Raw genomic sequence first — 12,476 nt, 5'->3', positions numbered from 1 at the left:
TCTGTTCTACTGTGGATCTAATGGTACAGAATACAAGTAAAAATTTGGTTTCTAGCTTGAAAAAGCAGTGGTGAATTAGTTTTTCACTTACTATGCTAACATGGACTTGTAAGACCATGGGATGAGTTTCACACCTGCAGTGTTAAAAACATGAAAATTTTAAACAACATCCATCAACCTAGTGTTAACTTCTGCCACCACTTGATACCCAGATGAATTATTGGCAATTTTTCTGACTAGTCCAAAGCACTGAGTCACTGCATACCACAAGTATTTATATAATTAGCTACTAAGTGTTTGCCAGGCTGAACATCTGTTAAGAAGACAGATATGTAGCAGTACATGATAAAGCATCTTGAATATTTTCAATACTACCTGCTGTAACCCTTTCAAAAGGAGCCCCTTTGCTCCAGAACTCCAGTGGCAGCACCAATGGGTATCACTGCCCCTGGATGGTTTCTGTCAGCACTTTGGAGCAGGATGGCTCCAAAGCATCTGTTCTTCCCATGGAATCAGCTTTGGCTTTCTGTGATGGCTGAAGACTTCTGGATTACAGTCTTCACTCATTCCTAAATTCAGTGTTATCTAGGAAATATGCCATCAGGGAAAGAAATTACAGTGTTATCGTTCCCTGCAAAGACCTCGGACACTAGAATTCATCAGCCAGCCGTGTAAAAAAGCTATTGCACCAAGAATAGAAGGTTTTCTAAGCCATATTGCCTGTTCAGAGTGCAATTTATTGGAAGTTGTTTCTTAAAGCAAGATTTCACCTCTCTGCATTAGTGTACCTCTCACCTATTTTTTCATTAAAATTCAGTAACAGTCTGAGAGTTTTAGCATCTTTGTTTTTTATCACTAGCAATATTTTACCTTTATCTTTGTGGCATTCAGGGCATTCAGGTTGTGTCACTTTTCTCAGAAGTTGCAATCTCTGGGGTCCTGCCAAATTCAGAATCCTTGGAGAAATGTCTGCCTGCCAAAGGCAGAAAAGCTTTTCATCCCGCATCTCTGTTCTCAGTGACATCACAGTTCCCGAATCCATTTAGACCTGTTTCTCACTTCAAGCAATTTTTAAGAAGCAAGCAAACAAGCCAAAAAAAAACACAGCCCGGAGCTGAGGATCCCAGCTAGAAAGTGACACCTAGTGGCTTTAATGAACAGCACGGGAACGTGACATTCCTTACCCGGGACTAAACGTGCCGCGAGGAACAGCAACATGCCTAAACACTGCCCTGTGTTTAAAATTACCTATAGCCAAGTAACGTCAAGTAGTACCTCCTCAATGGGTGGCTTGTGACGCTGAGTAACTATTGTTAGAGGAATTGAACCTGTTCTAGAGGTATGCATTTCAGTGAAATACAGAACTCAGTGCAAAACTAGGGTTTGTCTTCACACAAGGCAGGAGTTAGCACAAGGTACATGGAAGAAAACCCTGTGTTACATTCCTTTTAAGGGAAATGAGAAGTAGCACCTCCTGTGCATTCAGAAGAGGCAGGTTTTTCCTGCTAGGAGACAGAAATTACTATGTATCTTCTGGGACATGTCTGCAGCCTGCCCAAAGGAGCCCTGGGAGCTGCTGCTCTTAGGTGCAAACACTATCTGTCATGGAATCACCCAAGCAAACTCAGTGTGTGTTAAGATCCGAGTAGTAAGAGATACCTCTTCCCAAATAAAGATGCAAATGAGACCACAAACTGAAGTCAATTATACAGATTTTATTTAACACTAAATATGAGGTAGAGAGATAGAAAGAAATAGAAAACAGAGGACAGAGATCAAGCAGAAGATAGTCACCACCCAAGGATCCTGTGGCATCATGTTGGTCCTTCTTCATATCAAAACTTTTCCTTTTCATACATTTTAGCAAAAAAAGGAATTAATGTTCATTGGCCACAGAGTTCTCTTAACCTACTGGTTAAATTATTCCCTCATTTCTAATGGTAATTAGCCCCAAGATCAGTCTTTCTCTTCTTTTGAGTTGATGGGTTTCTTGAGTGAGAAGGCCATAATTTGGTGGTCATGACCCCCCCCCTCGCCAGAATTACTATTTTATCCAGTTGAAGCTGATTTCAGCACACTTGCTGAGCTGGCTTTCCTTATGGCCTGTAAATTCTGCATTTTGTGATCATTATCAGCATTATCATTCTTCTCCCCAAGCTTTGTTAATGTAAGCTTTATAATGTTTTGTAATGCATTGTCTGGGATAACACCGCCTTCACCTTATCTCAAGTTGCTGGTGGTTTACCTTACAGTCCAGGTTCCAGGTATCCACACAGGTGTATTCAGGGGGTTCAGTGATGGTTGCTGGTTGCCATCTGACCCATAACTAGGGGTGATCTTTGTTTGACTGGTACACAAATGAACAGCTGCTTCATGACGCTGTTGGCCACAGTGGGAATTTTTGTCCAGATGTGTTAACCAGGACATACTAGCCAGATCAGCCCCTGCCATGCCTGGAGTTAGAGATATTCTGCTGTAGCTCCCTTCTGTGCTCATCCCATGGCAAAGTCCTCCTGTGGCCCTAGCAGTGTTTGAAAAAGGCAGCTGTCTTTACAGTGTGGAAGCTCTTCTGCTATCTGTAATGTCTTCTAATTTTAGTGTTTCTCATGATTAATAACTGTTAACTAATTAATTTAACTAAGCTGTTGAATTCAGTTTAGTTGAAGTAGTTTTTATGACAAAGTTTCACTTTCTAAGTGTATAGATAAAGCCAAATAGGTACAACACACTGACTTTGCAACTTGTCATTGAGTTACATGGTGCTTTGCTTATATAATCAAAGATTGGCTAAGACCTGCCTTATTTTTCTGTTTCTAAAATATTATAAAGATGCCAACAAAAGGTCCATTCTCCCCCCACCCAAAAAAAAATTATAGATCCCAAATCTGCACATATATTCCCACTGTGATAAAGGCAGGTTCTTTTCATTTTATGATGAAGATGTATAATGCCTAGGATATTTACAATATGAGAATTATTTAATAATTTTGTTTCTTCTTAAAAATTTTTAAAGTGACCAATTAAAAAAATTATTTGAAAACTTTTTTCCTTTACGATGATTTAAAAATCTTTTATTTTCATATAACCATCCTCACCATTGATACAAACAGTAACAGACAGGCAATTTTATGACATTACACAGATCAGCCAAAAATTTGTGGGTTAATCATGATGTGTGGTTAGCAAACCATTTAAATAGTTCAAAGATTTTTTTTTTTTTGTAATGGTGTATCAAAATGAAAGTAAAGAAATTGTAAAATCATTAATCCAGCATTTCTGCTCCTTTAGACAGACAAATGCAAATAAAATGCATTGAATAAAATAGTTGTAATGAATTTCAGAGTTATTTTTTCTTGAAAATAGGAAGTAGAAGCATGAGTTATCCTGTTCATTCAATTGATTTACATAACTTCCAAAGTTTACCTCTTAATTTTATTTTAGTCTTATAATCTTTGTTCAAATGTAGACATTTTTTTTTTGAAGACAGCTGTAGACAGCTTTTCTTGAAGGAAGTAATAATAATATGACTCAGGAAGCTACAGGATATGCAACAATTGATGTAGTTACAACTTGGAAGTGATACAGTTTGCACACTTTGTGTATTTAGTGTACATGTATTCAAGAGTCAGTGTAAACTTGTATCCCAATTGCAGTCCCAGATTTTAATGAAAACTTTTTGCTGATTTCACTTTACAGAACAAAAAAAAGTTTTCAACTTATGTCGTTGCCTCAGGACATCAATACGGAGCTGAGGAAGGACTCTTTCACTACTTTTTTAAGGTAGACATCCAACTACATTTGAAGGATCATTTAATTTCTTGGGGCAAACTGCACTGAAATTGAATTCATTTTTAGCAGCCTTGGCATCATAAGTTCAATGCTTTCATGAGCAGAACTGTTTATTTGATCCTTTTGAAACATTTTAACTACAGTGGAAGTGTTTTTCCTTTTTTTGGCTCTATTTTTTCTTAGATATTTCTCTAGTTTTTGAACAGTATCTCCATATGTACTTTCCAGTGAGAACATGTCTGTCATGTAAATGGAATCCAGGGAAATGTCTTTCTATTCAACAGTCTATTTTTTTTTCTTAGGGTGATAAAAAGTAATATTTGCCAAGATTAAAGAATGGTCTTTAAAAAAACCCTTTTGCTTTTAGTAGTTTGGCAATCAGTACTGCTCAAGAATGGTCTCCTTTACTGCAGTTCTATTAATTATTCAATAAACTGAACTTTAAATCTTGAACATACAGATTTGCCTTGTAATCAAATGTTCATTTTTAAGCTCTAGTTAAAAGTAACCCCTTTTTTTTATCACTTTATTCTCTGATTTTCAGATGTGTTGGCTTGGTGAGACTCCTGCAATACCTGTTTTTGGAGATGGCAAGAATATTATTCCAACCATTCATGTTCGTGATTTAGCAATGTAAGGGGAAAAAAATTCTCTGAGCAATAAATTGATACCTAGCTAGATGACAAATCCACTAGAGAGTACTGAGGCTTTTAAATGGGGTGGATTGGTTTAAGGTCACTTTTGGGCCCTTTTAACTGAGTCATAGAGAGCCTTCAGTTTCTCTAGAAGCAGATGTGCTTTCTGGAATCCTTATCTGACTGTTGCACTGGTGCTTTGCTTTTAATAAATGACGAGTCATACTCAGTCCACAGTGTGATTCCAGTTAACTGCACAGAACTGGAAATGGATTGTGGACTCAGCAGCAGACTAAGACAACATCTTGCACAGATATAGCTTTTTATTCTTTTAACTTCCTTCCAAATAAAATGTGTAGCTGTGCTTCTTTATTAAGTGAAATATGTGTGAAAATGTCATGCTCTGAAATGTTCTGCAAGAATTTTCAGACTCTTGGTGCTGTTTCATGAACTGCCTTTAACAAGGAGAGCCCTGGATGCTTCTCCAAGTTCCAGCTCGGGCTGTACTTGCTATGTTTCAGAGTGTTGCAAAATGTAGCAGAACTCAAGCCAGCCTTTCAGTATGTACTTGGAGTAGATGCATCGATGCACACGCTTCGAGAATTAATAAAGGTAAGAGAGTTGATAAAAGCATGATATTTTAATTTTTTTTGTTGTTGTTGTTTTTTAGTATATCTATGTAAGGCTTTAAAGCTATGTGTTTTACTGAAGTAGACATTCCTAGGTCTTCCTGAATTATCCTGAGTAGTAAATTACATGAAAGATTACTTTGAAATCCTCTAAGACTTCTGTCCTTTAAATGAAGTAGTTTACTTGATCTTGCAGAACTAATTTTTGCATTATTATCATTAACTTTAATAAAATTTTTACCTACGAAAGTTATGGAGAATTGTTATGAGATTCACAGAACTGTGATTAGATACTGAGTCTTTACCATGTGTTTCCCTTCACATTGTGGAAGATATCTTGTTTTTCCAAGAGTTTTGAAATTAAATCTAGAAGTAGTCTGAATGACACTGCTAAACAGTACACTGTGATAGTGAGAGTCAGCTCATAGGACACTTGCTCATGTAGATTGAGCAAATGTTACATAAAGCCCTTTTGTTGTTGTTGTTGCTGTTGTATCAAAGAGAATTTAATGAAACAGGGAGCTCACTAGAAGATGAAACCTGTGCCTTGGTCCAGGGAGGCATCCCAAGGAGAGTGGTTGGTGTCCTTTCATAAGTATGAGGGTGTTTAGAAATGTCAAATAGAGGACAGGGGTAAGTGGACAGCTCTTGGGGACGGGAAGTTGCCAGTGGAGAGGGTGCTACAGAGGCTTCTCTTGGCAGGGAGCTGTACCAGCCCGGGGAAGACTGGAAAGGTGCATGGGAAAGAAACACCTTGAGAGTTCTAGTTGAAAATAGCTGAAGATTAGAAGAGAGTTTGGAACGCGTATCACATATGCCTTTTCCATGCTTATCTTCGCTGGGTGTCCACTAAGTGACATCATTGAAGCCAGAATGCTGGATTATTTGATCTGATGTTGTTACGGTCCAGTTTAAACCCAGAAGAGCAAAGAAAACTAAGTCTCTGTGTAAAAAATGGAAAGGTTTGGGAGGTTTGAAGGTTCAAAATGTATCCCAAAAACATGATTAAAAGCAAATGAGGTTAGATGTTGGTGCCAAAAATTTGATATATTTTATTTTATAGTAAAAGAGGCAAAGAGGAAGGGAAGGGAAGGGAAGGGAAGGGAAGGGAAGGGAAGGGAAGGGAAGGGAAGGGAAGGGAAGGGAAGGGAAGGGAAGGGAAGGGAAGGGAAGGGAAGGGAAGGGAAGGGAAGGGAAGGGAAGGGAAGGGAAGGGAAGGGAAGGGAAGGAGCTAGGTGGAAGCATATCACCCATCCAAAGGTCCCAATGACGTCCCGTTGCTCCCGTCCATCTGGACTTCCTCTGGTGGTGAGGGCCACCACACAGAAGCCTGTAGAATCCAGCGGGTTAATGCAGGCTTTGGGCAGGTGGGAATGCCCACGTGTCCCCCTTGCAGGGGCCAGTTTGACACTGTCCCTTGCAACACTGCGGATCTGTTGCATCATGCTGCAGTGCTCTGGTGCAGGGTCTGGGGACCCCTTTGGGGGGCCTTTGATGGGCCATGACACCCCTTCTGCTGTGGATAAGCTTTTCTCGGAGTGAAGGGCCTGTCAGCTGAACGGTGTGCACAGTGGAGGAAGGGCGGTCACTGCCTCTCACCAGAGGCTTTTGCGCTACACCCCCAAAAAGTCTCCTCCCTCCCACACCTTTAGGTGAGAGGGTCTGTGAGCAGCCTGGCAGCTGATAGCCCTGGGCTGGGTCACTCCTCAGAAGGTGTTAGGCTTGTGCTCTGTGAATGCATTCCTAAATTGTTACTTTATCTTATCTTCATCAGCGAGCAGTCCGGGGCCTCAGCCAGAGCCCCATTCAGGGTGTGGTGGTCTTCGCAGCCTTTGTAAAACAGTTTTTGCTGCAATAGGCAAAAGTCCTTCATGAAAATGTTTAAGTCATAAAGTGTAGTATTTCAGTCTCTGACAATAGTCTACACAAATGCTCTGCACAGATTTTATGGAATTTAGTGTGATTTAAATCTATTCTAAACGTCCATAGGAGTAACTAACAATTTCTGTCTAATGATGAAATGCAAATGATATGCGGAGAGTTATCAGTAGCATTGATCTGAAAACCCTTCCCAATTGTTAATGAAGAACCTGAAGGAACCTGAAGTAAAAGTGCTGGGAAAATAAATATCTCCAAATACATATGAAGCACTAGGAATTTATTCATATATTTAAGAGCATTATAAAGTTTTCTGTGGGTTTTTTTGTTTGTTTGTTTGCTTGTTTTTGTTTTGGTGTTTTGATTTTTTTTTAATTGCAGGTAGTAAGGAAGAAGTGTTACTTAGCAATGAAAAGCTATTCAATACTAAAACATTAAAGTTAATATATTATTCTTAGATCTATTTCAATCAGTATCCTGATTTTCAAGGCACAAATGTATTGTTCTTACATCTATTTCAAATCAGTATCCTGATTTTCCAGGCACAGCGTAACATAAAATTTACAGCACATCTTTTATCCACAGAAATTCTGTTCATTTTTTTTCCTAAGAATCTGATTTCCTAAGTGGTTCTGATGTGGCTTTTGCTTTATTTGTTTATTTGTTTGTTTTTCTGACAGTGTATCAGTAAAAATATTGGACCAGGAAAAATTGAGAAGGTTCCTAAAGAAAATGCATTCCTGAGCAAAGAGCTAACAGTCAGTAATTTGCTTTCTTTTATTTCTTCAGAAAAGTATTTAAACTTAAAAGTATGATACAATGAAATATTTAATTTCTTTTTTCTTTATTTGAGCAGAAAAAATTAGCCCCAAAATATGCCTAAAAATATTTAAAGTGAGTTTAAATTTGGAAAATAAATAAATAAAATCTAGCCATCATAAAACACAGACTTTTGAAGAGTTACAGCCTCATTTAAAAAATAAAACACTGAAGCTCTGATATCACTGTTCCCCTTAGCATATGGGAGGGCTCTAAAATGATAAAAATTTAAAAAAAGGTTAATAATGCAGTGCTACTAAGGCTGATGAACACAGAATATATAAATTATGTTGTATTCATCTATTTATCTGGAAGAAACTGTTCATACCAGAAATAAAGAAAATGTTAAAGAAAAGTTTTAAGATGGCACTTGATAAATTTACAAAAGTGGGGATTCCTTGCAGTTACATGAAAACTTTTCATTGCACAGAAAATTGTTTAGTTTTGCATGTTCTAATTTGAGAACACTCAAATACAATCATACATTAAAAATTAATATTTTTTAAAAGCTTAAATATCTGTTCTGTTTTGTATGTAAACCTTCTTTCCCAATGCTTTTATTCTTTCTATTCTCCCCATCCATTCTAGTCTCTTGCTCCAGCTGTTCTTTTAACATGCATAGCTTAAGTCTGTACATAAATGTAGCTTTGTTCCTCCAGCAAATGCAACTGGATATGTTGTTTGTGAACCTGCGAATGGAATCTCTTTATTTGAAAGAGAATTTCAACATTAACTGGTTTGCTGAGACAGGACTGATAGATAACATTGCTCAAGTTGTCTTGGAATACAAGCAAGCTCGAGGATTACTGGTAATGCTCTGGTATAGTATTTTAAACTGCTCTTCTCTCTTTATTCCCAATAAAAATGGTTATATAAACACAAGTATTAAATTAATTAAGTAAAAATACATAGAAGATGGATATAGATGCAAAATAAGCGAACATAAAAACTTAAAATTAAATTGAAGATTTAAATAAAAGGCTCTTTTTTTGCCTCTTTAAATAAGAGGCAAAAGAAAAAAAAAGAAGACTGAGTTTTATTTCCTTTATGCCTAAAACTGAAATTCTGTAAATACAAATTAGCTTAATGATGGAAAGCTGCTATTCTGAAGCTAGTTTCTTTATGCAGTATATGGTACTCTTGGTATATTTTGCCTCAGGAATATAATAAGTGTATCTTTTATTTATTTTTTTTATAATAGTTAATAGTTAGGTGAGTATTTTGTGCCCTTTATATATTCAGTGAGTGTGGATATTCCAATGCAATATAGCCTTCATTTTACCCTGCTCTGTAGTGTAATTTACTGTGCAACTTCATTATTTCCTATGTTATTTATCTTGATATTTAGAACTTCTGTATTCAGATGTATAGGTTACTGAAAGGTGCAGAAAAATGTCTGTTTACATCCAAGTATCAATAAAGCTGTTTAGCATGTCTATATCTGGTTCAAACTTTGAATAAGAGTTCAGGGCATGTAAAAAAGATAAAGATGCTATTGTTAAAAGTTATTTACTGAAAGTCCCTTCATAGCTCTGAAAGAATGATCAGATCTGTGTTTGGGTTAAACTATTGCATCGCAGAACAAATCCATCTAACTAAAAAAACAGAACATACCAGGTAGCAAGGAGAAGTAAGGCTAGCTAGACTGTCTCTGTCACTACTCTATTGCAGAGTCTGTACTGTCAGATTTACTAAATTAAGATACACACTTAATTAGGTATGATTATGAGTTTATTGCATAACATATTTAAAAAGTGCATACTGGGATCCTAATTGTGCTTACGCATCCTCAGGCTAGGTAGGCTGAAATGAGACATTACTTAAGATTGTGATGGATCTGGAATTTTTGAGGTCAAAATAATAATTTTGATGACAGCAACTCTATCTCAATTGGAAAATAGAGACATTCCAAAATTCGCTGCATCCTATCTGTGGGATTGTGTTTCATCTCTTTGGATTATTCAAACATTAACTAGCCACAACAAATTGGTCTGTAAGTCTACTAAATAGAAGCATGCTTTTTCTCCAACAGTAAATTTCATCATCCAAGTAACTATGTTACTTGAGACCTGTGGGTGATAGTGGAGATATTCAACAAGAAATAAATAAATAAGACAAAAATATCCTTTTAGTTTTAAGCACAATTGCTATTTCCTATTAGTCATATTAAAAATATTGCTGCTTTTACATAGAAGCATATGTGCTGTTTGAATAATGTCATGTCTTTATCCTTTTTTCCAGCCTCTCAAAGTTTACATTCATGGTCCTCCCGGCTCTGGCAAATCTACCATTGCTAAGGAGCTCTGCAAGCACTACAAACTCCATTATGTTAGCACAAATGATGCCATTTCTGAAAAAATTGCAGATCTGGTGTGTTGCTGTTTTCTAATATTCCTGTTATTTTAATTTCTCAGATTTTAAGATGTGTGGCAGCATTTAAAATTTACTTATAATCCATTATTTGAGAATGGAAATATCTATCTTTCAACATATTGATCATCTCTGGCATTTGCACTGAAATCTTTTTAGAGAATGGAAGTTGCTCAGTATCTCACTGTTCATGAACACACATGAAAGGAATTATTTATTTTTTTCTTTTATTACATCTGTGTGTAAAGTAAATTTGGTTACAGAATTTCTGAGCCAACGCATATTTCTGTTCTTGTCATCAGGAGCAAATTGTGGCTAAAGAACCTGTCAGGGTGGAAAGTGAAGTAGAAGGAGAAGGAGAAGGAGAAAGAGAAGGAGAAGGAGAAGGAGAAAAGCTTGTAGAGGAGGAGGAGGAGGAAGAGGGTGAAAATATAGAAGAAGCAAAGGAATTATTAGATGCAATAAAAGAAAACATGCAGCAGAATAAAGGTAGGAAATACAAAGTATGATGATGGGATTCAGGTAGGCTAGTGCAACCCTATGCAAATGGAAATTAAGAAATAAATTTGTGTTCTAGACTTTTAGTTCCTATTAAAATCAAGAATCAACTGGACAAGAGAGAGGAAATACAATGAAGTGTTTATGAGTTGAGATAAAGAAGGGAGAGATCACAAACAGAGTACTGTCATGGGCAAAACAGACCTAACTTGGGGAAATTACTTAAATGTATTGCCAGTCAAAATCAGAGAACCCACCCCTCTCTTCTCTCCAGAATTTAACTTTATTCATGATTCTCTGCTTCCTGCCACCAGCAGCACATGGAGACAGAGAATAGGGGTTATGGCCAGTTCATCACATGTTGTTTCTGCTGCTGATTCCTCCTCAGGGAGAGGAGTCTTTTCCCTGCTCCAGTTTGGGGTCCCTCACACAGCAGACAGTCGTCCACAAAGTTCTCCAGCATGAGCCCTTCCCATGGACTACAGCTTTTTATGAACTGCTCCATTGAGGCTCCCTTCCACAGGATGCGGCCCTTCAGGCCCAGGCTGCTCCATTGTGGGCCCTCCCACAGGATGCAGTCCTTCAGGCCCAGGCTGCTCCATTGTGGTCCCTTCCACAGGATGCAGTCCTTCAGGCTGCTCCAGCTCGGGTCCCCCACATGATCCCAAGTCCAGGCACCAAACCTGCTCTAGAGGGGGCTCCTCTCTCCATGGGTGTGCAGGTCCTGACAGGAGCCTGCTCCATTGTGGGCTTCCCATGGGGTCACAGACTCCTTAGACATCCACCTGCTCTGAGTGGGCCTCTCCATGGGCTGTAGGTGGATCCCAGCTCTCCCCTGGACCTCCATGGGCTGCATGGTGTCAGCCTGCTCACCCTGGGCTGTACCACAGCCTGCAGGTGGATCTTTGCTTTGGCACCTGAGGCACCTCCTCCCCTAGTTCTGCACTGACCTGGGTGTCTGCAGACAGGTTTCTCTCACAGATTCTCACTTCTGTCTTCCCTGGCCACTTTTTATTTCTGCACAATGACTTTTTCCCTACATAGATATTTGGTCACAGAGGCATTACTACCATCCCTGATTGGCTTAAATTTGTTCAGCAGAAGATCCATCTTGGAGCCATCTGGCATTGGCTCTGTCATACATGGGGGAAGCTTCTACCAGCTTCTCAGAGAAGTCACCTCTGTAAGTCCCCTGGCTAACAAAACCTGTCCACACAAACCCAATCCAACAATACACCTTCTATATTAAAAGTGACATATTTTAAAAATATTTTAGTGCCTCTTTAATCATAGCACTTTCCTTTTTCTACTTCAGAATTTTTTAATAATGTCATGTTTTCTTCTCAGAGCAGAGAGTATAACATTTCTATAACATAAAGTAAAAAGCTGGTGAAATATACCTTTGTCAAACTTGCAATAATAAAAGTAGTTTAGTAAAAACAAGTGCACGCTAATATGAAATTGTGGGGGTTATTAAGAACCTCATACATCATTAAAAAGTAAATACTGCTTATTGAAGCATGGAAAGAATTTGTAAAACATTGAAAAAAGGTTCCTTGCTGAAAAATATTAGTTACCATTTGTATATTAATAATGCCATGTAGTTTTGGTCTTAGTGTTTAACGTTTTCCATGTGATATAAAGTGATCCCCCATAAAAATGTGATCTGTTGCTAAGGGTTTAGCTGATTTAGATCTTGTGTATCTGCAAAGAAATGAACTTCTCACACACCTGGAAACATCAGTAATGAGACCTATGGCAGCATCTCTTCTGCATGATTTGATGTGTTGTTTAAAATAACAATGTCTTTAAAAATAGTTACATACTTTTATGATTAGAATGGTTTATAAATATCTAA

General features: G+C 37.8%; 1 protein-coding gene across 2 annotated transcripts in view; it reads left to right on the top strand.

Annotated features, from left to right (window-relative positions):
* AK7 (adenylate kinase 7) overlaps positions 1–12,476 on the top strand; it is a 29,672-nt gene that overhangs the window by 4,815 nt on the left and 12,381 nt on the right. For both annotated transcript variants that reach the window (XM_063159999.1, XM_063159998.1), the window contains exons 6-12: positions 3,697–3,780; positions 4,334–4,422; positions 4,946–5,036; positions 7,612–7,689; positions 8,410–8,559; positions 9,992–10,120; positions 10,423–10,609. In XM_063159999.1, the coding sequence (XP_063016069.1) occupies positions 3,697–3,780; positions 4,334–4,422; positions 4,946–5,036; positions 7,612–7,689; positions 8,410–8,559; positions 9,992–10,120; positions 10,423–10,609 (808 nt within the window). The remainder of the gene's footprint in view (positions 1–3,696; positions 3,781–4,333; positions 4,423–4,945; positions 5,037–7,611; positions 7,690–8,409; positions 8,560–9,991; positions 10,121–10,422; positions 10,610–12,476) is intronic.

Source organism: Melospiza melodia, chromosome 6 (assembly GCF_035770615.1).
Source record: "Melospiza melodia melodia isolate bMelMel2 chromosome 6, bMelMel2.pri, whole genome shotgun sequence".
NCBI classification, from domain to species: domain Eukaryota; kingdom Metazoa; phylum Chordata; class Aves; order Passeriformes; family Passerellidae; genus Melospiza; species Melospiza melodia.
Note: the sequence above shows the minus strand (reverse complement) of the source record. Positions and strands in the feature narration are given on the sequence as shown.